Source organism: Watersipora subatra, chromosome 1 (genome assembly GCF_963576615.1).
Source record: "Watersipora subatra chromosome 1, tzWatSuba1.1, whole genome shotgun sequence".
NCBI classification, from domain to species: Eukaryota; Metazoa; Bryozoa; class Gymnolaemata; order Cheilostomatida; family Watersiporidae; genus Watersipora; species Watersipora subatra.
Genome location: NC_088708.1, coordinates 12656755 through 12684494, shown reverse-complemented (window position 1 = coordinate 12684494; position 27740 = coordinate 12656755). Strand labels below are relative to the sequence as shown.

Below are 27740 nucleotides of genomic sequence, written 5' to 3'. Positions count from 1 at the left end.
TTGTCATTGGCGCAAGGAGCTACCATTAATACATCAGAAAATGTTCCAGCATCTCCCATATATGACAGCTTATGTTGATGATGATCAACCTAAGAACTCTAGTCAGCATGCCAGGAAGCCTCTGTTTTCAAGTATAGCTCTCGATTTATCCAGCTACCTCCTGAGTTCAGAGACTGTGAGATGTACTAGAATCAGACATATATAGACAGTGTCAGGTAAACAGTTCTCCTAGATACATGTGCATCAGTTTTAACCATGGCTGTAGAAATGGATGGTTTTCACTTTGCTGGAGTTGTGTTTGTTGTTATACTGTTCTCAGAATCTGGGGCGTTTTTCCTCATTTTTTTATTTTAAAGTAAAAGGGATGTTGATAAGATGCATGTTTGCTCATCTAAAGTCTCATTTGTTAGTCAACACTGTTGTATACTTTTTGTCTGTAATACTTTCTTTTTGTTATTATTGTAGTTCCCTGTGAGTGGACCTTTGATAGAATGGAACATTAAAATGCTAACAGCTACTTAACTACTAAAAATCTAATCTTCATCAAAACTAAACCTTAACAAGAAAGCATATCACAAACAGTAACACCCATTGTAACAATATGTACACTTAAACATTTATGGAATTGTAAGTTCTTAAACAGAAAATAACGCTATATATATATTTAAAATTTTAATTACAACTGTTCTGTATTCATGAAATCACTGAATTGGGTTCAATATAGTTGCGTGTAAATAGCTTGTTTGTATTGTCACACAAAGATGAAACGGAATACTCCGCACTATACCAAATGCTTCAGTATCATCAGGGCCAGCAGAATTACACAGGCAGTGTAAAACCCCGCGTATGATTGTTTTAACCAAACATTTAGAAGGAAAAATGTAAATTGGCCTGTAAAATAATCTCCATAATAGCATATGTAATTTGTTTAAAAACATATACATAGGAGAGATGAGTCTAAAAAATTGGATTATTGGCCATAACTACATATTTCTGAGATTATCATAACTGGCCAAACAGACAAAAATGTAACAACATTCAATACCGTGAGTTACAAATAAAAACTATAGTGTCAGGGCGATGAAAACAAATATACAATAAAATCTTTATATTGAAGAAGCTAATAGATTATTATTTTATAGACAATTATTTACACCAAAAAATCAAAAGCGTAACATTGATAAATTAATAACAATTAATTTCTTACACTATACAAACAGCTAATTGCTGGAGGATAAGTCGAGCAGCTCAGAAAACTAGACGAGTTAGCTCTCCCTCATACAGAGAACAGCGTCATAGGCGGCATTTTGGTTCATCACTCCCGACAGAACAAATTCCACAGAATAAATATCTGAAACAGACTCATGAGCCTAAGGACTATTCACAAGATATGTTTGAAGTAGAAATATAATATTATATGTTAGGATTATACCTATGTTATGGCGCAGCAGATCAACACAGATATGGATGTCATCCCGGCACCCAATCACTATATATGTAGGCTTTCCACTCTGTAACAAACATGTATACTGCGTTGCGAACACTAGATACAACTAGTGTCTTACCGCTAGCATCGATTTATTATGTATAGCACATTGTAAAACACGGTGATATTTGAGCATTAGTTATGAGAGAAAACCTCAATTGTACATTAATGTTGTCATCTGATGTAAGTATATAGCATTGTGGTGGCTCAGGGTTGATACTCTGAAAGAAACCACCTGGCTAGGCCCAGACTTGGATATTGTACCCACAATCACCTAGTTGGTCAATTTGAAATACACCCCCAAAACAGTGGGAGTTCCCTAAGGGCGCACAGGTTCCACACCCTGCTAAACATCCAATATAATTCATAAGCTATAAAAATAATTTCCACTAGGCCTATAGCCTATGTATCCCCTGTGTATCTAGGGGAACACCTAATCAAGCCAATCAATGAAAGAAGTTGTTCAGCAAAACTTGGTAAATTTTATTCGGCCATCCAAGTAGCAAATTCACTGACAGTGCCCCATGGTCTGAAAACCCCTCTAAAACGTGATTTTGGGCAGAGCCTAATAGGCCTTTGGGGGGAGTATCAACCCTGGATGTGGTGGGTGCTCAGCTATACAAACTACTGAAGTAAGGTTAATGAACCAGTGCATAGACGCACTTGACTAGAAGCCTGAGATTCCAAAATCTTCTTTGCTTCCCATCTAGTTTCAGTATTGGGCTGAAGACTGCCTCCCCCTGCGACAATTAGCTCAGCAATAAACTTTCTAGGCAGAGATGTGGAGAGGGGCACCCCTGGGGTAATGTGAAAGAGCAGGCCCTACAATAACAGGTCCTACGGTGTAACAAGAAATAGTGTGATTAAGAGATAATCAAGCAAACACAACAGACGTATTGAGTAACAGCTATAAATGTATTGCAAACAGCTATAAATGTATTGCAAACAGCTATAAATGTATTGCAAACAGCTGTAATATACATCAAGAACTGATAAAAAACACACATTGAAGGGTTTTCCATGAATACTTCGCCTCTCGAGAGCTTCCAGAATGTTCCACATACAGCCGGCTTCACTGTTTTGCAGAGTAAACACTCTCTCGTCTACAAGGATACGAAAAGTGATACAAATGAAAACGTGTATTCAGCCTACCAAACGAAATAAACTGAGTGGAACATGTTTATAACCACAATGTCAGAAAATGAAGGAATTTTCGCTGCGCAAATACCTTCCGACTAACAGTACAATGCACCACAAGGTTACAGTACACCTAATCATCTACAACATTTCCAGTAAAAATAACTTTTATTTCAGTGGTTGTTTCAAACTCTCTACATTTAATCAACTAGTAACACAACAGACAAAATATTAGTTCAAGGCCGAGCGAGAAATTTTGGCGTTGGGTGGTGTACTAAATATTACACACGGCTATAATATTGTCCGCAGTACTGCAACTCTTGATGCCAAGAATTGATGTCTGCAAGACAGTTGCTTTGTTTATAGTCTGTCATCAATTCTACTAGCGCCTAGTTACCAGACAGTGTGACTGTCTGGTAACTAGACAGTCACACTCTTTTTCTACCGCGTCTACAGAAATGTCACTCACTCTGGATATCGCAGGACCACCATTTGATCTAATATAGAAATTTTACACCATTTTATACTGGCTTCCTTACCTATAGTGCTGAAGCATTTTTCTTATAGCATTGGCTCTTGAATATTTAATACTGGCAATGTTATATACACAACTAGATACTGTACCTCGTCTAAAGTAATAGCTCTCCCATCTATAATATAGCTTCACTTTGCTATAGTACTAACACTCAAACTCTAAAATAATATCTATTAAACTTTAATATCCAAAGATTGAATTATATCTATAGCGCCTGTATGCTCTCCATGATGCTGCAAAGCAATCAACAGTATTATAATGATGACCGACATACGATACGACCTACCAACAAAATGGCCAGCTTTGACACTTTCTGATATCCATTCTGAAGATGATATATATGAACAGTAGTTGATAGCAAGAAGAAAGTTTGGGGTGCGCATCACCTTCTCAGCTATGAGGTGAGTACACTGCTTGACAGTTTCACATACCACTCCACCCAAATGCCTAACCATCTAAAAGTACATTAAATGTCTACTATTTTGAGGCTCTTAAAATAAGCAGTACACATAATTACCATAACAGCAGAGGAAATGGGCTTCATTAGTGCATAAAAACTTACAACATTGAGTGAAGAAGCAATACACAGTCTTACAACAAATAACAACAACAGTAACTATGTAAAGGCATAACAGAGGCAAATTCATTACATTCATTCTTGGTGTAAATCAACTTATGAAAAAGTTTTTACTTTGTGTATTTGTGAAATGTTACACCTCCTTAGTAAGGCCAAAATATAGTGACTGGCTGAAAATACAAAGGCAAGCAACAGGAAAGACCAAGATGAAAAATAAATAATGTAGACTCGAAAGTTACCTCTGAATATTTAAGTTTTTCAGCGGAAGGGAAGCCAGTTAGGAGGACATGAGGCTTCAATCCGGAGGGTAGATTACTCGCTGTGTTCTGTATTTCCTGCAGCCTTTAAAGTATGTGTAACAGAGTGTGTCTAATGGCTTTACAAATTGGGAAGGGTTAAAATTTTTAGACAAAACCCAGCCAAACAAGAATCGATCAGATCTGCAGAACTCACAAAGTTATTACCATAACTATAAAGCAAAGGGTGTTAACAGAAAGTGTTCTCAGTCTATATGCAAATCTCAAAGTTTGTCCGTCTGTCTGTCCAGCTATAGCGATTAAAGTCTAGGTATGAAAAATACGCTTCGTACTGAATTTGAACTCACAAAGATCGCAATCGCTAGTTTGTTGACACACGCATCTAACCACAAAGGTAAGCCATTCTTACCATTCCCATGGTAATTGTTGTTATATGTTAAAGACAAATAAATTTTCTGTGCAAAGACTTTTTTATTACCCGGTATTCACCTAGTATAACTATAAATCAAAGGGTGTTAACAGTAAGTGTTATTAGTACAACTATAAAACAAAGTGTGATAACAGGAAATGTTATTTTTAAGAGTTGTCAATGATAAATCTAAGGGTGATCATCTCAGTGGTATAGAATTGTTGGATGGTCTGACATTAGGATAATATGCCAATTGTTCACAGCTGATTTAGCCATCCAGTATGTGACCATTATACGCCACTCTGCCACAGCGTCAATGGCATCTAACTTTATGCCATTACTTTAATTTTATTACTTTGTGTTGATAAACAGTTAGTGAGAAGATTATTAATATACATTCTTAAAGCAGCTCCTACCATCACCATCTTTCATAGCAATTAAATGGATTTAATCAAACTCAATAGTAACCATAATAGACACGCGTTGTCTATTTTATCCAAAAAAAAACCAAATCCTATCGCTACAATAATGGGTACAAATATCCATGTCCTGCAGACAATCCCTACGACAGGCATTGTTATATTTAGACTTAAAGGACCAACCGCTGTCGTTTCGAAGGGTTTACAAACATCTCTCCATCAGTCTTTCGCTTGTTCTCCCAAGATGAGTCTGTGGATTTAGTGCTTGGCTTGAACTTCCTGCAGTTGTCCTTTGGTATTTTCAAAGGCACACGCCAGCCAGCTGCAGTGAGCATAAACATAATTTAGAACTTTGATGAGCCGACGAACTACTATAGTTGTATAATTTCCATGTTGGCGATCGAAATAGACCAGAGAAAGTAACGTTCGACCTCATAAGAGGAACTCTTGGTAATAGACTTGGTACTGAATTGGCACTTACACATGACCACTGCTGCCATACTTCTATCTATTAAGAAATCATCAGCTTTGCCGAACACTTTGTATTTGGGGTCAATGGGTAGCTTTAGCACCCGAGGATTTCCTAGAACAAGTTCTGATAGCCACTGCACATTAACACATTCAACCCCCCACTCCTTCGCCTTTGCCACCTTTGCGCCTTCCAACCTAAAGAATGAATGTGAGAATCAGTGACCAATTGAAAAGTTTAACTGCCAGTGATTTGAGAACCAAGGAAAAAAATTTTAAATATAATTTAACAAACTTTTTGCAAATGAGCACGGTGTTGCTCTTGGCCAGGTAGGTAGTGAATGCAGCTCCAAGCATTCGAACTAACACACAAAGGACTCTTCTCTCCTCCGTATCAAAGCCTGTGATCCCGATTACCTGCAAAGGGTTCCATGAAATAATGCAGGTGTCAGCCAAAGACTTATTCCTGTATTTATAGTAGTTAAGATGTTGTGGAACGTAATAACGAGAGGTGAGACGCAATAATAGCATCGAAATAGACACTTAAAATGCAGGTTATAAAATCAGCAAACACCAGCAACTGATATTTGTACGCAGATACTGCCAGCATTTGACTAACTGGTAAACACAAAACACTTGGCTTACAGCAGCACTGACAGGAATGAATGAACAATAAGGGCATCATAAGAGATTTATATGAAGATCATAGACTACATTTGTAGCAGAGAAGAGCATCAGCACCCAGAACTACACTCAACTGTTTGCTATCAGTTAATTATTAGGAAAGAGTGAGCTCAACTGAGTTGTTTAAGGAATAGGCCCAAGAGCTATATGTTTATCAATAATAACAAACTAGTCAAAGAAGCATTGATATTATTAGAGCAACCAATATTTTGTGAGAACATGTTCCTATCATAGCACCATGATACCTTGGAAACAAGTACAGCAAAAATTTTTGTGTTTGATAAAGAAACAGACGAAATAGTTTAGTAACTGGATCTTACCGGCTGGTCGTGCAAAAACTAACGCGTGAAAGCCGCTTGCCAAAGTCAAAGTGAGCTACCGGAAAGAAAGCAAAGAGGTACATTTAAAGGTTGACTTGCAGCAGAATTCACATTACAGTTATTTGATATGAAAAGATTCATTATGTCTTACTCTGTTGTGTTGTAGGGGCAAAATATGTGGGAATGTGATTACAAGCTCTTGAAAGCTAAAAAACGAACAGTTAATCGCAGCAACACAAGACCGCCGTAGTTTGGATTCTCTTTCCAAAATGGCTCAAATGTGACGTAGCTGTGAGAGATGGTTTCTGTTTACAGTTTCATGCATCCTTATTCGTCGAAATATTTCACAAATATACTTCACGCATTCAATAAAACCATGTCTATTGTTCTTACGCGTCTGTTTTATCGTCATTGTAATGCTGTCACTTTTAGCAGTGATATCTTATGACTTACCGTAAAAATTCGTTCAATTTTTTAGCCTTACCTCGAAGGAGTACATATCATTGTCTGATAATCATGACGACCCTGTTGGTCACCTGTGATAATTGAAAAGTGCTGCAAAAATTATTTGCAGAGTATTGGGTCACATGATCAGATTACGACTTGCCGATTAGACTAAACCGAAACAAAACTGTAAAGTAGCGAGCATCTATATTTGATACGAGGTCTTCGGTAAAACCCGAAGTTTTGTCATAAACTAGTGCTGTGATAAGTTTTATATTGAGCTTTTTATTGCCCTTTCAATTCACGGGAGAACATCACGTGGCAAGACAATAACCAAATTTTATGGCTACGTCAGAGAAATAAAGAGATTCCAATCTACGACGGCTTTTTATTTTTGAGCTTTCAAGAGCTTGTAATCACATGTCCACATATGTGGCACCTACAACATAACAGAGTAAGACATGGTGAATCTTTTGATACCAAATAACTGTAATGTGAATTTTGTTGCAAGTCAAACTTTAAAGAAAAATTAATTTGATTAGCAGAAGACTGGTACGATTAATGAGAGACTTGTATGATTAGTGAGAGACTGGTACAATTAGTGAGACGCTGGTACGATATGGGAGAGACTGGTACGATCAGTGAGAGGCTAATACGTTTAGTGAGAGACTGGTACGATATGGGAAAGACTGGTACGATCAGTGAGAGACTAGTACAATGAAAATGTATTAATATCAAGCATGATGTCTCAATAAGTCGATTACATGATCGGGAAATCCTATGAACTCATTTGTGAGTATTGAGTGAACGAACAAAACTTCTGGTTAAAAACTAGTGCTGGGTGTGTAAATAAATAATTTATACGCATGCCCTGAAAAATAAAAACAAATACAATCAATTCCGTCACTCCACCAAGTCTAGTTATGACTAGTTGTTGGTGATGTCAGCAGTTTCTAAACTTATTAACATTCCTAATAGGATGATCTGGCATTTTCAAAGGTGAGTGAGCACGGGGAGAATGCGCAAGGGTACCTGGTCGGCACAGAGTAGCTTGTCAGTCACATGTGGATGAGGCAAGTGGTGTGCCTTCCACGGGGGCTCCATCTTGTTTCTGCCGATCACGTCATTCAGCCAATGAGCTGTCACAACCCTTTTGTGATCATTTAGTGCCTGTAACAGAAAGAGGATGCACCATCTGTAGCGTGTGGCGGTACACTACTATCCCCTACACGAATACAGTAAACCAATAAGCTGGTGATGAAACATCGCACACCTGCACCTGAAGATTTACTGAAGCAAGGGTATTAAAAAGGTACATAATCTGTCATTTGGCTAGTAATAGTACAAGTAATAGAGCGAGCGACCACTTACCAGCCTACAGACGTCACTAGCCTGGGTCTCCACAAGGACATGAGTTACTCGATTTGAGTAGGAGGGGTCTACTGTACCACCGTTTTCCTCTATAGCCTGCAAGTACAAGCAAAATGTCCATTCAAAAGTCTAGCACACCTCACAAACTATCTGATCCTTTTCACTTTTTCACCAGTTTCTACACATGAAACTTCAGACTATTGCAGTCGTATGAGAGCCAGCATCTACATGTATATACACATGAAGGGCGTACTTGAGAAAACTTGAGGGTGAATTTCTGAAAAGTGAAGATAAGACTAAGGCTATAACATAAATCTGTAACTTAATGAATTTTTGAGTAAAAAAATAGAGACCTAATTTACAGTCAAGCCTTGACATATCATCCCCTCAACGGACAAAATTTCCAGGAAACAGTGTAAAATTTGATCAAATCCTTTACTTCAAACCTACGGTAAGTTACCAAGGTAAGTTACAACACACATTTAAAATTTCCCGAAACATGGCAGGATTGTAAGTGAAAATAAAAAGGTAAAAATTAAAAAGAAAATATGAAGCAAGATTAAGATAATGGAACACTACATGAGCTAAATCAGTTTAGGCCTCGTCTAGTCTGAATTGAAGTAAATTACTTTGCAAGACTCTATCTACCTCTGCTTTACTGAAGCGGCAACACAAATGCAAATGTTTAGCCATCAACATTTGCATTTGTGTTGCCGCTTCGGTAAAGTAACAATAAAAACCTATTTACTGATTAGTAGTTTATTAATTTAGTTTGGAAAACTTTATAAAACAGATTTTACATAAAACTTACTTACAGTTAGTTGTTTTGCATAGTTTTTACATAATGAATTGTTTTAATACCAAGTGAATTTATGATCAATATTTATTATGGAGTTGTTGTGACAGAGTCATAGGGACCACACAGTCACCATGGTCACCGAAACGATCGAGCCTTCCTGCCATTGGAGAAAGCTCGATTATCAATGAACAGACTCGGACAGCCGAGTGGTAGATAAAAAGTTCGACTGCTAAAAGAAGGCGGAGCCTAATGAAAAGCGATCGCATAAAAGAAGGAGAATGCCGTCATTCCAGCAGAGCAAGCGCAGCCTCGCCGCATGATTGTCATTTGTTGCGCACGCGCACACACACTTTCATGCAAGAATTGTTATTATTAATTCAACATATTCAAGATTTTTATTTTGTTTTTTTAAGTTCGTATTAAATGTATCATTACCAAATCATCTTTTATTGCAATCGTAGCAGACTTAATCTTAAACAGACTTAATTTAGCTATTACTTGCTAATTATTTCACATTTACATTTAAACCCTTTATAGTGGGTTTTTTTTTAAATTTATTTGATCTGCACAAAAAATTTTCCTGAAGATATGAAGTTTCATAGTTACAATGGTTTGACAAAGTTAGAAAACCTTTGCGGTTGCTTTCCTTTTCTCTCTCAATTTATTTCAACTACACAAAACACTTTTTTCACGATATGTAGTTTAAAAGTTAGAATGGTAAATATTGCTATATATTAAATACAAATCAATTTTCTGTGCAAAGACTTTTATTACCCAGGCAACGCTGGGTAGTACAGCTAGTTTATACAATATTAGTGATAAAATATATAATCTCTGGAGACTAAACACTCGGTGTGTTTATTTATTACTCGACTGTCTTGTGGAGAGTGAAGGAGCCGCCAGTTTCCTTTACAGAGTAATCATAAGTGTTAAAGCTGTGGAACAAATTAAGCCAGTCACAGTACATTCTTATAGGAATCTTCGCTCCAACATTTGACGATTTTAACGTATGATGCAGATCTCAGAGCTAATTACCTTCATACATAGAGAGGTTTACTGCACAAATCGGTGAAAATATTTTTACCTGCGATCAAACCTTGGCTTATCATCAGCTCGAGTCTTTATGATAAATGATGTGAAACTTCAACAAATATTTTTCTTAAAATGTGAAGTAATTTGCAACAAATGATGCCCAAAATATTTCAAAAGCTGGTAGAAATGAAAAATAAAACATAAAATTAATAAAAGCTATATAAACTAACTCGTAAACTATATTTAGTGTATGTTAGGGTAACCTACACTGCATACTTCTATCACGCACTCTCTCACCAACACTCTCCCACTCCACGGTTCTGTTCATGACCCTCTACGGTTAAGTAACAATAAAAGAGCTCTTTACTCGATTAAATTAGATTTTACACATAATTTAAAATTTATCTTTTAAAATTTTATTTTTACGTAGTTTTATATAATGTATTAGTTTTAACGCTTTATGTAATCACCTACAATATTTTGTATGGTTTTGGAGCTCCGAAACGAATTAAACCAAGCATAATGTATCATAAGAACATTGGCTCTAGCATACAATAGTTTTGACATACATGTAATATGAAAACAGAATAATATCATATGTTGAAGTCTGACTGGATCTCAAATGACGAAGATATATCTGTAAAGGTAAACTTCCCGGCGCAGATATCAAACCTTCCATGTTAACACACCCTTTAAGGTACTCCTAATGACACCTACGTTTATCGGCAATAGCATGCATCCTAGCTGAGGCTTCACTACAAGCCTATCTAGCCTGTGCTACTAGAAACTGTTAATCTGTTAATGCGAGTCAGCAATTCCCCATCGAGTTAGAGAAATGACACGGCAGCTTGAACTTACCTTGATCCAATCTTCACAGGGCTCAGGCTTGAGATAGTCTCCCATGTAGAATATGCATCCAATGAGACACATGTCAGCAGGTACTGTCTCATTGCTATCATAACCATAGTAAACTGCGGGTATGTCAGGAGGCAAACCTGCACTCTCCCCACCAGACAACACTGGGTTAGTAGTCATAGACTGAGATACCTTGGTGTTCCCAAGTGAAGAAGCTGTGGGCGTGACAGGGGGACCCTCAGTGGATGGCGGAACTGGTTGAACCGACTACAATGATACCAAGCAAAAAACTGTTAAACAAACAGCTGGAGAGAAAATTTCTCTTGGCAAAGATGGATGACTGAGGACAAATTCCCACACTAAAAATAAATCATTTGTCTAATTGCTTGCAAACGTATTAGAAATTATTAAAGGTTGTCTTGAAGCTACTGAATATTCTATTGCCTAATGCTGGTGTTCGGGTCAAAGCATATTATATGGATTCAAAGCAGACTACTGTGGAAGGTATCCAAGATCAGTGAAGGCTACTAAGAGCTAACTGCTAGCTATGATGTTTACTGACAAGTGTCAACAAGTATGCTATGTACATAACTTTATTTGCAAGCTTGTACAAAATAAGCACTCCAAAGAGTAAAGTAACAAAACAATATCTCAATTCATAATTTACTAAGTCATGAATATCTCTCGCAGTCTAAAAGGCAATATGTATAGCAGAGCATATAAACTGCCTGTTATAAAGACCACACACGGTGATTAAAAATACCCTTATGCCCTGTAGTCAAGACAACAAACACCAACTATTACTTCTGGTCACTACTCTCCAAAAGTTTCCGGCACAAAACTGTTGGGGGCTATTAAACTCTCTCGCAAGCAAGTCAGCAGAGCAAAATATTGTCAAATCATCAGACAACATGCTATGCATAGAACTCCCTACAAGCTTCTATAAATGCCTCTATAAATACATAATCACCTTCGTCAATATACCTAAATACTAGCAGACAAATGACAGAACTAGGAACCAACTACCTTTATGACTGACACATTGGCAGCCTGGCCACTAATGGGGCTCTTCGAGTGCTGTCGGTGAGGACTAGTGGAAGGTCCTTTGAAAGAAGAAGCCTTTCCTGAGACAACTGGAGACTTTCTTTGTGGAGTGGGCGCTTCCCCTCCACCCATTGGAAATGCTGCCATATTGGCTAGAAATGTAAAACCCACAGGAGTACAGAATACAACTATTCTTGGCAGAAGATCAGAATTCCAAAGTGCATGCGCAAGACTCACTCATTCGGATGATAGGTGTCTCCTCGGGCAGTGAAACCTGCGAAGGAAACGGCACCTCGTTCATGGGTCCAAAGTTCATCGCAGGAGGAGTTACTCGATTAGCAGGAGAGCGCTGTCCTGGAGTGAGTGGTAGTCGAGCCGGTGCCATAGACGGAGGAACAGGAGACTGTCTGGTTGCCCCTGGGTAATGAATTGGGCCAAAACCCATTCCTTCAACTGGTGGAACTGGAGAGGTATTATGAAGGAGTGGTCGATTTACATGGGGAACTGTCTGCAACAGGTCACTAGTTAATACACATCTATCCCTCAATTGTGCAAAATAGATTGAAGGAGGGCAATATCATGGAGGTAACTCTTTCACGTGGCAACTACAATTCCATGAATACTGTTTCATGACTTACAAGATATAATAATAATATGAAAATAAAGGCCTTCTGAACACGATACAGTAGCATGAGTAAAAGAAGATGTCAACAAGCATTCTTAATCTCGCAATAGTAACAGCAAACTTCCAACTTATGGTTCGAGTTTAAGTGAAATCTCTAATAAAAATGGGAAAATTAACCATTAAAAGATCTATTTAATTTACTCAACATAACCTTCCATATCAACATACTTCAAACGTGCAAATTAATCATGTTCCCATAGAAATGAAGGTGAGATTTTAGGAACGAACGAACCTATATTAGGATAATTGATAAATAGGAGAGGTACTCACCTGGTGCTGACCCGGTGCCGGATGTATATGACCAGCTGCCCCAAGCCCAGGAGCAGAGGGACCTGGAGACACACCATAGCCAGCAGGCATGTAGCCAGAATCAAATTGGAGAGAGGACTGAGGGCGCTGGGGGTGACGAGGGGATGCACCTATCATTGATTGATTCATATGAAGCATATTGCCTTCGTGTGGGAAGGGAGGAAAACCAGATGGCATCTCATGTAACTTAGGTCTATTCGGACGAGATCTAGGGGGGTACTGGTATGCCACAGGTGGCACTGGTGAAGAGCTGTGTGAAAAGACAGCAGGTGAAGTTGAGGTTTGCTGAAATACGACTGATGATGCCTTAGCTTTTTGTTTAGGGCTTCGATTGGCAGTAGACTTCTTTTTAAGCTCTGTAGGAGGGATCACAGGGGAGAGGAGCTGACGTCGAAGGGCTGGTGAACTACTGCCAGCTAAGAGCTTAGGGTGAAACTCTGCTTCACTAACGGTTGTCTTAGTTTTTACACACTTAACTAACCAATCAGGAGTGACTATTTTGACTTTCGGAAATGTACCAGCTAATATGTACTTCTTACTACTGGTATTTGTACATAAGAGGTGGGTAACATCTTGATTTAAAGATCTTTGTACTGTGCCCCCATAAAATGTTATCATCGCCCACAAGCTATTCATGTCAGACTTGCTTAGGCCAGCACTGGCGCAGAACACCTGTCCCTTGAATACGCCTGTAGAGGTTTGTGGAGGAGGAAATGCTGCGGTTGGCAGGGTTTTACCACATTTGTGAGATTCAATGACCCATCGACACGATACAACTGGTATGTCATAAATCTCTGATATTTCTGAATACTCATGCTCATCATCCGTAGTCTCACTGATGGCTATTTTAACCTGCTCTCCCATATATGCATGGCACTTGGCACCCGCCTTGTTCAGGATATCTTTTGCCTGTGAAAGCAAGCACGGACAAGCCACAATGCACAGCAAACCACAACATTTGTTCCAACACCCAAATTTATGAAGGTTAGTTGAATCAAAGATACACTGAAACGAGATAAGATGAATTAAGGTTATAATTTTGAATGTCTGCCAATGATAGTAAACAAACTTACGAAATTCAACACATTCACACTCAAACTTTGTTATTTGATAAACTTGGTACAAAAGTACACTAGTACAGTACGACGATCTGTCAATTACTAATCAATTGGTGGCTGACCAAAGTTGTCTACACTTGCTGGTTAATGCTTTAGCAATGATTTGAATAGTCTTTGAATTACAAGTGTCTGGTCTGAGAACTTTTGAGAGAAATTAGTATGAGAATTGCACATGTATATTAATGAGAGGTATACAGACATACTGCAATAGCGACAATACTCAATCCAGTATTATTCGTTTGATCATACTTCTAAACTAACTGCGTGGCAGATATGTGTATGTATGACTGTGATGAGCGAATTGTGTGCTTTAAAACACACATTGATCACATATATGGTGTGACAACTGTTTCCATACACTAATATCATTCGTCCATCAATAGAGTTAAACATTTAATTATTAATGCCTTAAAGATGTGGTTGCATCAAAAAGGTCGATTTAATGAAATTAAGACTAATAAAAGGCTAAAACGTCGGCTACAATTTGATGCAGCTACAATTTAGACTAACCCTGTCCAGAGATACATGCGTTTGAATGAGGCCATCTTTTAAAAAGCTCAGACTCCAGCGGGTGCTTCATTCGTGCTGTAACGAGTGATACATCTGAAAAGAGCCCACGAGCGATAAATATAAGATCGCTTTATTAGCCAATCATCAGCACGAAGTTTTTATATAGGTCTCTATAAATGTTATTACTCGTAAAACATGTTGTCTGTGATCTCAAATTTAGGGACTTTACTCTATTATTAGATCGCACCAACATCGATATTTACTAAATTAACATCGTTACTTTACTGAATTACTCGATCGGCACATTTTATTGACGAACAACAGTATTGTAAAGTCTTCCAGTTCCTGCGAAGGTGACTCTGATTTTTCTGAGCATCAAGTGGTCAACGTTTGTGGCAGACAGCTCATAGTTAGAGCTGACAGGTGTCAGCAGCGTTATGCTAGAGGAAGATAGAAGAATGGAGGTAAATTTATCTTTTACTTTGAGTCTCCTATAGATATACTGTTGGACTGTTGTGTTTACATTCAGATTATATTTCCCCGTTTGAGGCTATAATGTAATTTTCTGTGCGCGCGTGAGAGATACAGATGAACACTTGCACAGTGAGTTCTTGACGGCTTCTTTTTAATCCATAACATCTAGCAATACAACGGCTTAGATTGATGAATATACTAAAGGTAATAAATTTAGTGCTCATGAATACATTTACTAATTAATAGAATTATAACTTTTGCTATCACCAATCATCGTTTCATAGTTTTTTATTGTTTCACCTAGCTATATTTGCTTAAATTTTCTTTGGTAGTTTTAGCTAGTAAATTAGATTTATGATCCGACTTTAGATGCTCACTTCTGACTTGTAGAAAGTGAGGAAAATCGATTGATCAATGCACATCTTTAACTTCCAGAATCAAAGCTTCGAATCGTTGGCTTAGCGTACTTATGCTTTTGTTAAACATTTATTCATTTTTAAAATTACACTCGCAATTTATCTAACTTTCAATTTGAAAGCTTCCTGTAAATATGTGTTAGAATGACATATTTATGAATGACATATATTTATTGCATTTGTTTTGTTGATTATAGGATGTTTATGTGGTCCCACCGGTGAAACAGCTTTGTCAGTGTGGAAACTGCCATAAATGGGAAAAAGAGACTTGAATGTGTGCTGCATGAACCATGATGTATTGTTTGAGTTTGCTGCAGTAGACGAATTTGTCCTATTGTATGAGCTGAAACTATGTGAGTGGTCACGACTTTGATGGATATTTTAACAAAAGCTTCATGCCGAGATGAAAAATTTTTTGCTTGGAAAAATTATGTAATAAAATAATATTGTTGAAGACAATGCAAAACATGATTCGCAGAACATATTGAATACATCATAGCCCTGTTGCCATCTGTGCTGAAATCATTTTTGATAGATGGATTTATGAAGTGTAATCAGAGCTGTATTGACAGATACTTTTGAATAACTCGACTCAACTCCAACGGACCAAATATAAAGTTAAAAAATTTTATGCTTCCCTATTAAATGAAAACAGGGGAGTCCACAAACCGCCAACCAAGTGCAATAATGGCTTTAGTAATCCTTTGGCAGAATCGGTGGGTTAATTGATTTCAACAAACTTGACGTTTGTTGCAAACGTCAAGCTCAAACTCAACTCATAAAACCATTCGTTTTGTACTTGAATTAACTAATCGAATGAACCAGTAGAATTTTCTACAAATTGGTACCAATAATGACTAAATAACGTAGACTATACAAGACTTTTTGGGATGCTGTTGGTTTCGCCATATATTCGAGCATATTATTTCCAAAGATGGCAGTGTGCCTAATATATTTAGTAGCTAGTTTCCAGTGTGCGTGTAGCAACTGAGAACTTAGCTGATACAAAGGCCGTGATGAAATAAGCTAACTTGACGACCTAATTACCATAGACCGGTAGAATTGGTAGTCGGTACTCAAATGTTTACACAGCATTTAAAGGAAGTTAATATGACCAGTTTTCAATTTTCCTTATTTAAGGCGTTTGAAACATTCATAATTTTCTTTTAGCCAACATGAGCAAATCCAATCCAAAATATATGCCAATAGAGCCGCGTAGGACTGGACTTTTATCGCATTAGCGGATGTGAATACGAGAGATAGAGACAGGTTGTATCACGCATTACATCATTTTGGGTAAGTCTGGGCATGTTTTTTTGGCCTGAGCGTTTTTACCGCGATCAATTTTGTTCGATTTTAATCTTCAAATATCTTGACAGTGAGATTGGATAACACAACAAACAACATACCAACTGATAGACAAAAAAATACTTTCTTTTAAAATTAACTCAAATTTGATGTAACCACATCTTTAACCTACAAGATTTCAAACACACAATGTAAGGTATGGGCTAATATTTGATTTTATAATGAAGTAATTTTTAACTTATGATGCTCGAATCTTCTTGAAATATCGCTGTTTCATGATTGTAAGAAAACGAACTAGTAATAAGCTAACAGTAAAATATACAGTGAAACTCGGATAACTCGCCCTCGGATAACTCGAAAACACGGTTAACTCAACGTATTTGTTTGGTCCGTTCCCACGCAATGATAAATGGCTTTAGATAACTCGACCGAAACTCCATTAACTCGAAGAGTTTTTTGCCAAACGGCTACCAAGAAGGTTGTTACTATCGCTTTAGAATATCACGTGATTCCAAGCCATAGAGATAAACATAGACTTTTAGTAGTTCTTAGGCCTCGTTATTACCAACATCGGCAAAACATTTTCATTAACGACTTTTCTAAAGGTTTGCAAAAATCAAATTTTACCAAACATCCGCTTAGCGATAACCCTCCGAAAGCAAGAAAAGCGAGGTAAAATTCGGATAAATTTAAAGTAAAATCGGCAAAATTGATAATGGGTTTTTAATAGTAAAGCAGTTTTGTAATAACTGACTTACTGCAAAATTGATCTTGGCTAAAACGCTCAGTAGAAAAATGCGTATGTATTTTTTCTGAGCGTTTTAACCGCGATCAAGTTTTGCCAATTTTAATCTGAGAACGTCCTGGCAGTCACATCACCTAAAACAACAAACAAATCTCAAGTGATAGAAAAATATCTATACTTTCTGATTAAAAATATTTAAAACTTCACACAAGAGACCCTTTAACTTGCAACAAGCAATCTATGCTTTTGATTGATATATAGTTTGTATATGTACATGTATCTACTGATAAATACGTGCACTTATGACTGTCCTGATAACTTGAACGCTCTAATAACTCGAACACTTTTACTTGGTCCCTTGAAGTTGGAGTTATCCGAGTTTCACTGTATATGACAATATACGAAGTTATGCGTCGCCAAATACATCGCCTACACTTCTGTTAGTGTGTTTCTAAAGTAACAATAAAAGCCTTTCTTTATTGATTGTTTTACAAGTTATTTTTAACATGCAATTTGTTTTTTTTACATAGCTTGATATGATCTCTTTTATACTATGTGCGAATTACCTGACGCATTGGCTACATGTTACCACAAGTTTTTGTGCTGTGAATCTGATGTGAACAACATACAATGGTTTTAACATATGATACAAATATGGGACCAAATTAATTCTGTATATAGATGTATGACTATATACCATATTTAACTACACAATACTTTTAAAAACAGTAAAAGAATCAAGAAGTTGAAAATACAAACCTTATCTGATATCCGCCCTGCTTCATAATATTGAAGCAGTGCAAACAACTCCATTTTTTCATCTTCCATGGTTCTTCAGGGAACTAAATGAATGGAAATTGTCATTCTGTCTTAAATATTTTGTACCTAAAAGATATCCACATATAATTCAGAAGCATTATTGAAAAACTAAGAGTTTTTGCAAATAATATTTATCAACATCCACCCTCCATACGCTTAACAGGCTAGCCATTCTACAAGGTGACTTGAAAATTTGCGGATCAAAGTTGCATATGAAAAAAATGCATGAGCTTTCTAATTCAGATTACAGAAGTTTTGTATCCTTATAGCACAAAAGCATCCTAGATAACGCCTGACATAAGTAATTGAAGATACTTTTAGTGTTGGTTATATTCCGTTCAACAAACTCCTCTGTGTTAAATATTTCTTTTCAAGGTGACAGAACAGTAATAATCTATATATATATTTCTCAAAGTATGTATGTTGTATGTATGTTGTATGTCTGCATTCCGCCTATAGCTATTAAAATCTTGAAATTAAAATTTCACATTCTTATGGATTTGAACTCACGACAAATGCATCAACAAGTTTCTCAACCAGACACTCTACCACTGAGCTAAAACGGCATAGTTATCAGAAACGTTTTCATCTACCGCATATTCCATGAGCATGGGGTATGCGGCATAGTTATCAGAGACGTTTTCATATACCGCATACCCCATCCCATGCTCATGGGGTATGCGGTATATGAAAGCATGCGCATGCTAATTATTTTAGCCTTGCGCGCCACAATGCCCCTGTTCAGAAATATTTTAGGAACGAAGTTTATGCAAAGCGATGCTTCTTTGTCTTTTTTCGTTAAAGCTAATAATTTATCTCGAACTTGAAATTTGGTGATTTGTGTACTGATTATATTCGTTATTAAAAAATATACGTCGCTGAACTTGCCATGGTAAGTTATCAGTATCCGTTATATGGTATATCCGGTATCAGTAACAATAAAACGTATCGCAATGATAAATTAATGTTAAAAGTTTAAAGGTTGACTTGCAACAAAATTCACATTACAGTTATTTGATATGAAAAGATTTACCATGTCTTACTCTGTTGTGTTGCAGGTGCAAAATATGTGGGAATGTGATTAAAATCTCTTAAAAGCTAAAAAACAAACAGTTAATCGCAGTCACACGAGACTGCTGTAGTTTGGATTCTCTTTCCAAAACGGCTCAAATGTGACGTAGCTGTGTTAGATGGTTTCTGTTTACACTTTCATGCAACCTTATTCGTCGAAATATTTCACAAATATACTTCACGCATTCAATAAAACCACGTCTATTGTTCTTACGCATCTGTTTTATCGTCATTTTAATGCTGTCACTTTTAACAGTGATATCTTATAACTTACCGTAAAAATTTGTTTAAATTTTTAGCCTTAGCTTGAAGGAGTACATATCATTGTCTAATAATCATGACGAGTCTGTTGGTCACTTGTGATAATCGAAAAGTGCTGCAGAAGTTATTTGCGAAGTATTGGGTCACATGATCATATTACGACTTGCCAATTAGACCAAACCGAAACAAAACTGTAAAGTAGCGAGCATCTATATTTGATACGGTGTCTTCGGTAAAACCCGAAGTGTTTGTCATAAACTAGTGCTACGATAAGTTTTATATTGAGCTTTTTATTGCCCTTTCAATTCACGTGAGAACGTCACGTGACAAGACGATAACCAAATTTCATGACTACGTCAGAGAAATAAAAAGATTCCAAACTACGGCGGCTTTTCGTTTTTGAGCTTTTAAGAGCTTGTAATTACATTTCCACATATGTGGCACTTACAACACAACAAAGTTAGACATGGTGAATCTGTTGATACCAAATAACTGTAATGTGAATTTTGTTGCAAGTCAACCTTGAAAGTTTACTAAAATACATACTAAAACTTCCTTCAAGTATGTGTTTAGTAAATTAAATTTATTTAAGGTAAATTCAGCGTTTAGGTTACATGTCTGTCTCGAAGGTAAGAACTCTCCACGTAGTATATTGTAATGTTCTATCTTGCAAATCATAACCACAAAATGCACTGAAGTCATTGTAAGTACTTGTAGTTACTAAGGTTAACATAGTATTTTGGTACTATTTTTAATGATGATTTTTACCAGGAGGTGATTGCATCAGATAATGACTATGCATTTCTATACCACTCTATTTACGTCTATAGCCTGCGATATTCTCGCATGCCAACACCGAAATGAACTGAAATCATATAACTGTATAGCAAATAATTTTTGCTTTTACTTGTAGTAAAATTTAGCCATTAGTCTCTAATGAGTTCACATTTACATTTGAACACCTTTACATTCTCCTTCCAATTTATTTCAACGGAACACTCCTTTCAAGTTAGGAAATTTTAAACTTAGTTGTTTGAAAACCTTTACAGTTGTTATATTTATTTTAATTTAGTTGTCTTGCACAAACCTTTTCCTCATGATATGAAGTTTGAGAGTTACAGTTGTTTGAAGAAGTTTGTAAACTTTTACAGTTGCTTTTATTTTCTCTCTTAATTTATTACAACTACACACAAAACATTTCTCTCATGATATTTAGTTTGAAAGTTAGAAAGGCAAATGTTGTTATATGTTAAATACAAATCAATTTTCTGTCCAAAAAGTTTTTTGTTAGACAGCTAGTTATATATAAATGATTGACGTTAAAAAGAAATTTCCAAGTCATAAGCATAAAAACAGTCATTATGTTGGCTGTACATAACTAACTCATCTACTATTCTATTAACTCTATTATTATACTGAATGTCCTTGACCTTGTTCTTACATATTGTTGTAACCTTGACCTGATTAAATAAAAAGGGGACTTTCTGTCTGAACATCAACATGGTGGCAGTGTGTCCTTCTTTGCCTTCAGAACTATCTATTTAATCCTACTCTTAGCTGATTGCTAATAGCCATCCATTGCCTATTCTTAGCTGACAATCATGTCTAAGCTTGATGCACCACAAGGATTTGACTTTTCATCACCAGCATCGTTTCCAGAATGGTTGAAGCGATTTAAACTGTATAGGGTAGCTACTGGCTTGTTGGATAAGGACGGTGGTGTACAGATAGCAACCCTCCTATACACGATGGGTGGGGATGCTGAACAGTTGTATGAAACATTTACATTTGCTGATGATAACGAGAAGAAGGATTTTGATATAGTTTCTAAGAAGCTTCTGGATTACTTCAACCCAAAGCGGAACGTAATTCACCTTAGAAGTATATTTCATACAAGAGCTCAGAGAGCAGACGAGAGTATTGAGAGCTTTATTAGGGATTTATACAAACTCAGTGAGCATTGCGAGTTTGCAGCAGAAAGAGACAATACTATCAGAGACAGATTAGTCGTTGGACTGCTAGATAAAGAACTGTCTGCAAAGCTACAGCTGGAGGAAAACTTAGACCTTAGCAAGACTATCTATATGTCTCGACACCATGAGCTAGTCAAAAATGAGGTTGCCAAACAAGTAGAGATTGATTCAATTAGCAGATCATCTGCTAGCTGTGGCACCAGCCAGAAGAATAGCGACAGGCAGGCAGTAACAAAATCGTACGCCAACTACCAAGAAACCATTAATTGTAATAACTGTGGCCTTAAACACAAGAGAAGACAATGCCCAGCATTCGGTAAACAATGTCACCATTGCCAGAAGCCAAACCACTTTGCCAAGAAGTGCAGGAGTAGAACCAGAATAACTCCGGCTGCTGCAGAAATTGTCGATCAAAATATGCCAGAAGGAGAGACCTACTACTTAGATGCAGTGACACAAATACAGGACAACAGCGAGCCATGGTTTGTGAGTATCCCTATAAGCAACACAAACATTAAGTTCAAGGTTGACACAGGTGCCGATGTCACCATATTATCCAAAAACACTTATGACTTACTTATTGATAAACCTGTTCTATCTAAAGCCAATATTGAATTAAAGTCTGTTAACTCTGATGTAACTGTTTTTGGCTATTTCATATTGAACACTAAGTACAATGGTCATGAGTACTCACTCAAATGTTATGTAGCTGATTGTAGATCTAACCTTTTGTCTAGGAATGCAGTTAAGCATATGGCGGTCATCAGCTCCGTGGTTGGTGCTGTCGGGTGTGGCACGGCTTTCGCGGTCCGGCCTGGTGCTGCGTTGGGTAAGATTAAAGGGAAGCCTGTAACCATCAACCTCAAAAGTAACATAAAACCTACTTGCATCAATGCTCCGCGTCGCATCCCCTTCCCAATGTTAGACAAAGTTGACAAAGAACTAAACAGAATGCTCAGTCAAAACATCATTAAACCGGTAACACAACCCACTCAGTGGTGCTCCCCCATAGTTCCTGTCCAAAAAAAGTCTGGCGATGTACGACTCTGCGTAGACCTTAGGGCTGTCAATCGCGCAGTAGTTAGAGAAAATTATCCAATACCATCCTTCGAAGAACTGGCAGCCAAGTTTAGCAATGCAACAGTATTTTCAACACTCGACGCCCGCAGCGGCTACCACCAAATAGCTCTCGATGAGGAATCAAGTCTGCTGACCACATTCATCACACACAGAGGCAGGTTTAGTTTCACACGCCTACCATTTGGGATATCCAGCGCCAGCGAGTTGTTTCAGAGGACCATGGAAGGAATTCTATCAGGATGTGAAGGAGTCGTTGTCTATCAAGATGACATACTTATTTTTGGTCGCGATATGCAAGAACATGATCGGAGGTTAGAGGTAGTCTTGAAGCGAGTTGCAGAACATGGGCTGGAACTAAACAGCGACAAGTGCTCATACAGGCAATCTAAAGTCAAATTTCTGGGCCATATGTTCGATGCTAGTGGCATCAAACCAGACCCATCCAAGCTGACAGCAATTGAGGCCATTGGTCATCCCAAAGATGTTCATACTCTTCGACGTTTTCTTGGCATGGTAAACTACATGCAACGATACATCCCGAACCTCTCACAACTCGCCAGCCCACTAAACAACCTGCTAAAGAACGACAGTGTCTGGACCTGGGAACAACCACAAGAGGAGGCGATGAAGGCCATAATAAAACGTCTTAAAGGTTCTCCCGGCCTTAGATACTACGATAAAAAACTCTCAGTTTCTTTGTATGCAGATGCATCTGCTGATGGTTTAGGGGCAATGATCTGTCAAGAAGGTCGTTGTGTGTCATTTGCATCCCGCACTACTAATGAGACCGAAAAAAACTATTCCAACATAGAGCGTGAGCTCCTTGTGCTTGTTTGGGCTTGCGAAAAATTTGACCAATACTTGCGCGGCTTGGAGAAATTCGATCTAGTCACTGACCATTCCCCATTAGTGCCCATGATTAACGGAAAAGACCTGAACACAGTCCCACTCCGTTGTCAGCGTTTACTGATGCGTCTCATGCGATATAATCCGGTGGCAAGATATCTTCCAGGGCCACAGATGGTCGTTCCTGATACTCTTTCTCGATCACCAGACCTTAGTGATGTGCCAGACGTAAAACTGACTGAAGAAATAGAGGAGCATCTCACCTCAGTAAGAACAAATCTCCCCATATCTGACACTAGAATAAACAGCATCATCAGAGCTACACAAAAGGACAGCATCTTGGTAGAAGCGCTTCATTATACTCTAGATGGGTGGCCCAAATACAGCAAAGATGTTGTCCCAGCACTACACCCTCTATTTCATGTACGCTCCAACCTATCCGTTGCAGAAAACATGCTTCTCTTTGAGAATAAAATAGTAATCCCAGAGTCGCTGAGGGAAGACATACTTGCCGCAATACATGAAGGTCATTGGGGGTTGGAAAAATGCAAATCTAGGGCAGCACAGGCGGTTTGGTGGCCAAGCATAAACAGCGATATTCAGTCCCACATAGCAGCATGTGAATTCTGCAACAAGCATAAGCCCGCCAATCAAAAAGAGCCCATGATTTTACAGAGCGTTCCTGAAAGTAAATGGCATACCATTGCGACAGACTTACTGGACTACAAGGGTTCAAAATACTTAGTAGTTGTAGACTTATACAGTCGTTACATTGAGATTATTCGCACTCAAAACACCACATCACATATCATAATCCAGAAACTCAAGTCCATCTTTGCTCGCTGGGGAATCCCTATCAAACTAGTTAGTGACAATGGTCCTCCCTATAATAGTTATGGATTTGCCAAGTTCATGACTGACCTTGGTATAGACCATGTGACTAGCAGCCCATATTACCCCCAGTCTAATGGGGCTGCTGAGAGAGCCGTTCAAACAGCCAAGAAGATTTTGTCAAGATGATCCAGCAGCTGCCTTGATGACATATAGATGCTCAAAGACCGTTACTGGATACAGCCCTAACGAGGTAATGTTAGGTGCCGATGTTAGAACATCACTGCCCAGGCGTTTGACTAAACCTAACGTGGATACTGAAAGAATCCTGGGGAATAACTTACAGGCCAAGATGTCCGCCAAGAGGCATTACGATCAATCGGCTCTTAATCAACCTCTCAATCAGTTGACATCTGGTTCTCCTGTTCGAGTACGAACCAATGGAGAGTGGAGTGACCAGATCTATGATGTAATGGGCATGGCCGGAACACCCAGGTCATACATAGTTCAGAACCAACAAACTGGGCGCAGGTTTACGCGGAACAGGCGCCAACTTTTGCCGTCACAAACAGCTCAATCCAGCGACTCATCACCATCAGACCTCACTGCACAATGCACTCCGCAACCACCAACGCCTAGTCAGCTAGCCAATCCACCATTACCCATAATTGACAACCCTAGCCTTACTGATAGCGGTCACAAACCTCAACCTGTTAATCATCAAGTCTTGCCTGGGCGTACCACCAGGTCCGGTCGTGCGGTTAATCCTCCTCGCCGGTACTCGCCATAGTCGGTGACCGTCATGTGCTTACTGATGTGTAACATAATTTTTCTAAACTGATTAATATCATTATCTGTTGTTTTTTTGTTGTTGTTAACATAGATTTTTTTGGGTTTACACGCTCTTTTAACACAGCTTATGTTATTGTGTTGTAGTTGCTTTGATGGGGAGGATGTTGGCTGTACATAACTAACTCATCTACTATTCTATTAACTCTATTATTATACTGAATGTCCTTGACCTTGTTCTTACATATTGTTGTAACCTTGACCTGATTAAATAAAAAGGGGACTTCCTGTCTGAACATCAACAATTAAACATCTTCGGCTTGCATGAACAACAGGCAGATATTATCATAACATCGCCTAAAAGTATATTGATTTTTGAAATTTAGTAGATAAATTTAAAAACAAAAACCAAGCGAAGTCATCAAATTTTCAAAAATCTTGATTAGTTGAAACTTGTTTAAGCACTACTTTTCAAGCTTCTATTTTAAATGGTAAATATTTAGTTTAGCTCCGTCGTTTGCAGAGTCAACTATTTTAACTAGTCATATTTAGGTTAATTAGGTTTATTTCACGAGCAATATTTAGGTTTGGAAAATATCCAAAATGATTATTATATATTGATATATATTATGAATATTATATATTTTACACATAAACCTATATTGTAAATCTGACAAATTTTCCAATAACTTTCTACTGCCTCAAGCTCAACGTCATGGGTATTATATGTACTCTCTGACTCAGCTTGACTCTCCAGATATTCGATGTCACCCTACCAAATTACCGTTCTACCGATATATTAACCGTAGTTATTTTTGGCATCAATTATATGCGAGTCTCGTCTGATTATTAACTGTTATACCATAAAACATTTACTCATTCTTCTAGTTCAAAATGATATGTGCATGTAATGCTTCTGCTGCGCTAATTTGAATTTGTTCACACCCATCAACAGATAATGCGCATCCATCAACAGATAAAGTTCCGATTCATTTTAGGCATTGTAACCTGGTGGTAGATTGGCAGTGAATTGAAACTCTTAAGGCCACACGAATATAGAGTAGAATAAAACGATAGAACTGTGCTTCAATATTGCCAGAATAAATAACTATTTTTACGACTATATCTATAACCATCATTAATTCAGAGAATTTTTTTCCTTTCATCCGACTTTGAATCCAAAGCTCAATAAACTGTGTATGATAGGCATTTATTTTTAGCATCTATAACATATACAGTGTAAAGCCAATAAAATAATACCATCTTCTTATCGTTGTTTGTAGGCGTGCATGCGTTGCTTGCGCGACCTTGCTGGCCTTCATAAGATTAGCAAAACACTGATAATATAGATAAATACACGACAAATAGTAGTAATTATTGTGGCTACTACAATATACCAAAAATATTTTTAAATAAGACAAGCACTCGTTGTGCTCAGTCAAGCCTTCTGTTCTACCTTATGTTAGTGATTTTTCACAGCAAGTGCAATGAAACAGCCTTTCAATCGTCTTCCGCTCCTTTTATTTGAGAAGTTAAAAAGCGTTACCTTCGACGAAAAAACATACCCGCCAAATACATATAGTCAAGATCCATGAAGCACCCTGGGACTTCGATATCGCTCCATAAATCATACAAAGTTTCTATGTTATTAAATTATATTTCGGATTGGCTTCTCTTGCGCAGTGAAAAGATAACATTTAAAATTTTCCATTTGAATTCTTTTACGGGATGAAAATAACCATCTTTAAAATAGCTATTGGCCTGAACTGAGAGTAGATAACTTTGTTTGTAATAAGGCTTTAGTTTAGGAAAACTATGCTTCAATTTACCTTACGATCTACTCACATAATCCACTCCCAGGTTCACACAAATACATATTTTGTCGACTATTATTGACCCAGATAAAGATAAACAGCATGCATCAACCAGATTGAAGGAAATCATCCATAAAAACTAACCAACTGTTCATATAATTTCAGGTTTAGCGCTTTGTTTTACATATAACAAAATTTTTGGCATCTTTTGGGTTTTTCAGATTTTGTACTTTTGCCTAATTCTAACAATATAGTGTTGTTATGAGTATTCTGACTATACCGAAAGCCAGCAAGATTTATAGCTGGCTTACAAACATAATCTACAAATAAGCTAACCAAAAAACTAGAAGTAAAAAGACAATAATTTTATTCAGCAATCACTGGCCCAATTCTTGATTGGTCTATCAAGCATACCCTAAAAACTGGGCTTTTAATAAAGGATTATAAACTTATTTATTCTTTTTGCAGAAATGACTCCCCTTTAGCAAAGTCAAAGGTTTAACCAAAAGGCTTCCGACTTCGCTAAGTGTAAAGTCAGTTTTGAAACCAGATATTTAGTAAATTTGTAACTGTTTCTCATCAACCTAGTTTGTTTAAATCACTAGATAGACCAGTTGAGAACTAAGCTAATGATATTATATGCTTTGAGAATAAATTCTGTTGCCAGCATCTACTTATATATACCATATACTGTCGATTCAAAAATTGCAAAAAAAACTTGCTTTGTATTAAGAACGCATATGCATAAATGCAAACATGGAAAAATAAATAATTACTGTATATAACCACAGCGTGAATCAGGACAGACCTCTTTGCTGTTTACTAGCAGATTATATTGTAGTATGTTTATATGA

The 27740-nt window shown here is 37.4% G+C and overlaps 1 protein-coding gene across 1 annotated transcript; it reads right to left on the bottom strand.

The window, feature by feature from the left end:
* Positions 1–721: 721 nt before the first annotated feature.
* On the bottom strand, positions 722–26623 carry LOC137399252 (PAX-interacting protein 1-like). The gene is made up of 17 exons (XM_068085281.1): positions 26529–26623; positions 18162–18287; positions 12793–13740; positions 12075–12345; positions 11820–11989; positions 10797–11060; positions 8108–8203; positions 7769–7906; positions 5584–5705; positions 5302–5486; positions 5004–5142; positions 3975–4077; positions 3445–3613; positions 2492–2589; positions 2150–2308; positions 1433–1511; positions 722–1351 (listed from the first exon to the last, which is right to left on the bottom strand). The coding sequence occupies exons 2-17, from the start codon at positions 18228–18230 to the stop codon at positions 1266–1268; spliced, it is 3096 nt and encodes a 1031-aa protein (XP_067941382.1). The 5' UTR covers positions 18231–18287; positions 26529–26623; the 3' UTR covers positions 722–1265.
* Positions 26624–27740: the final 1117 nt, after the last annotated feature.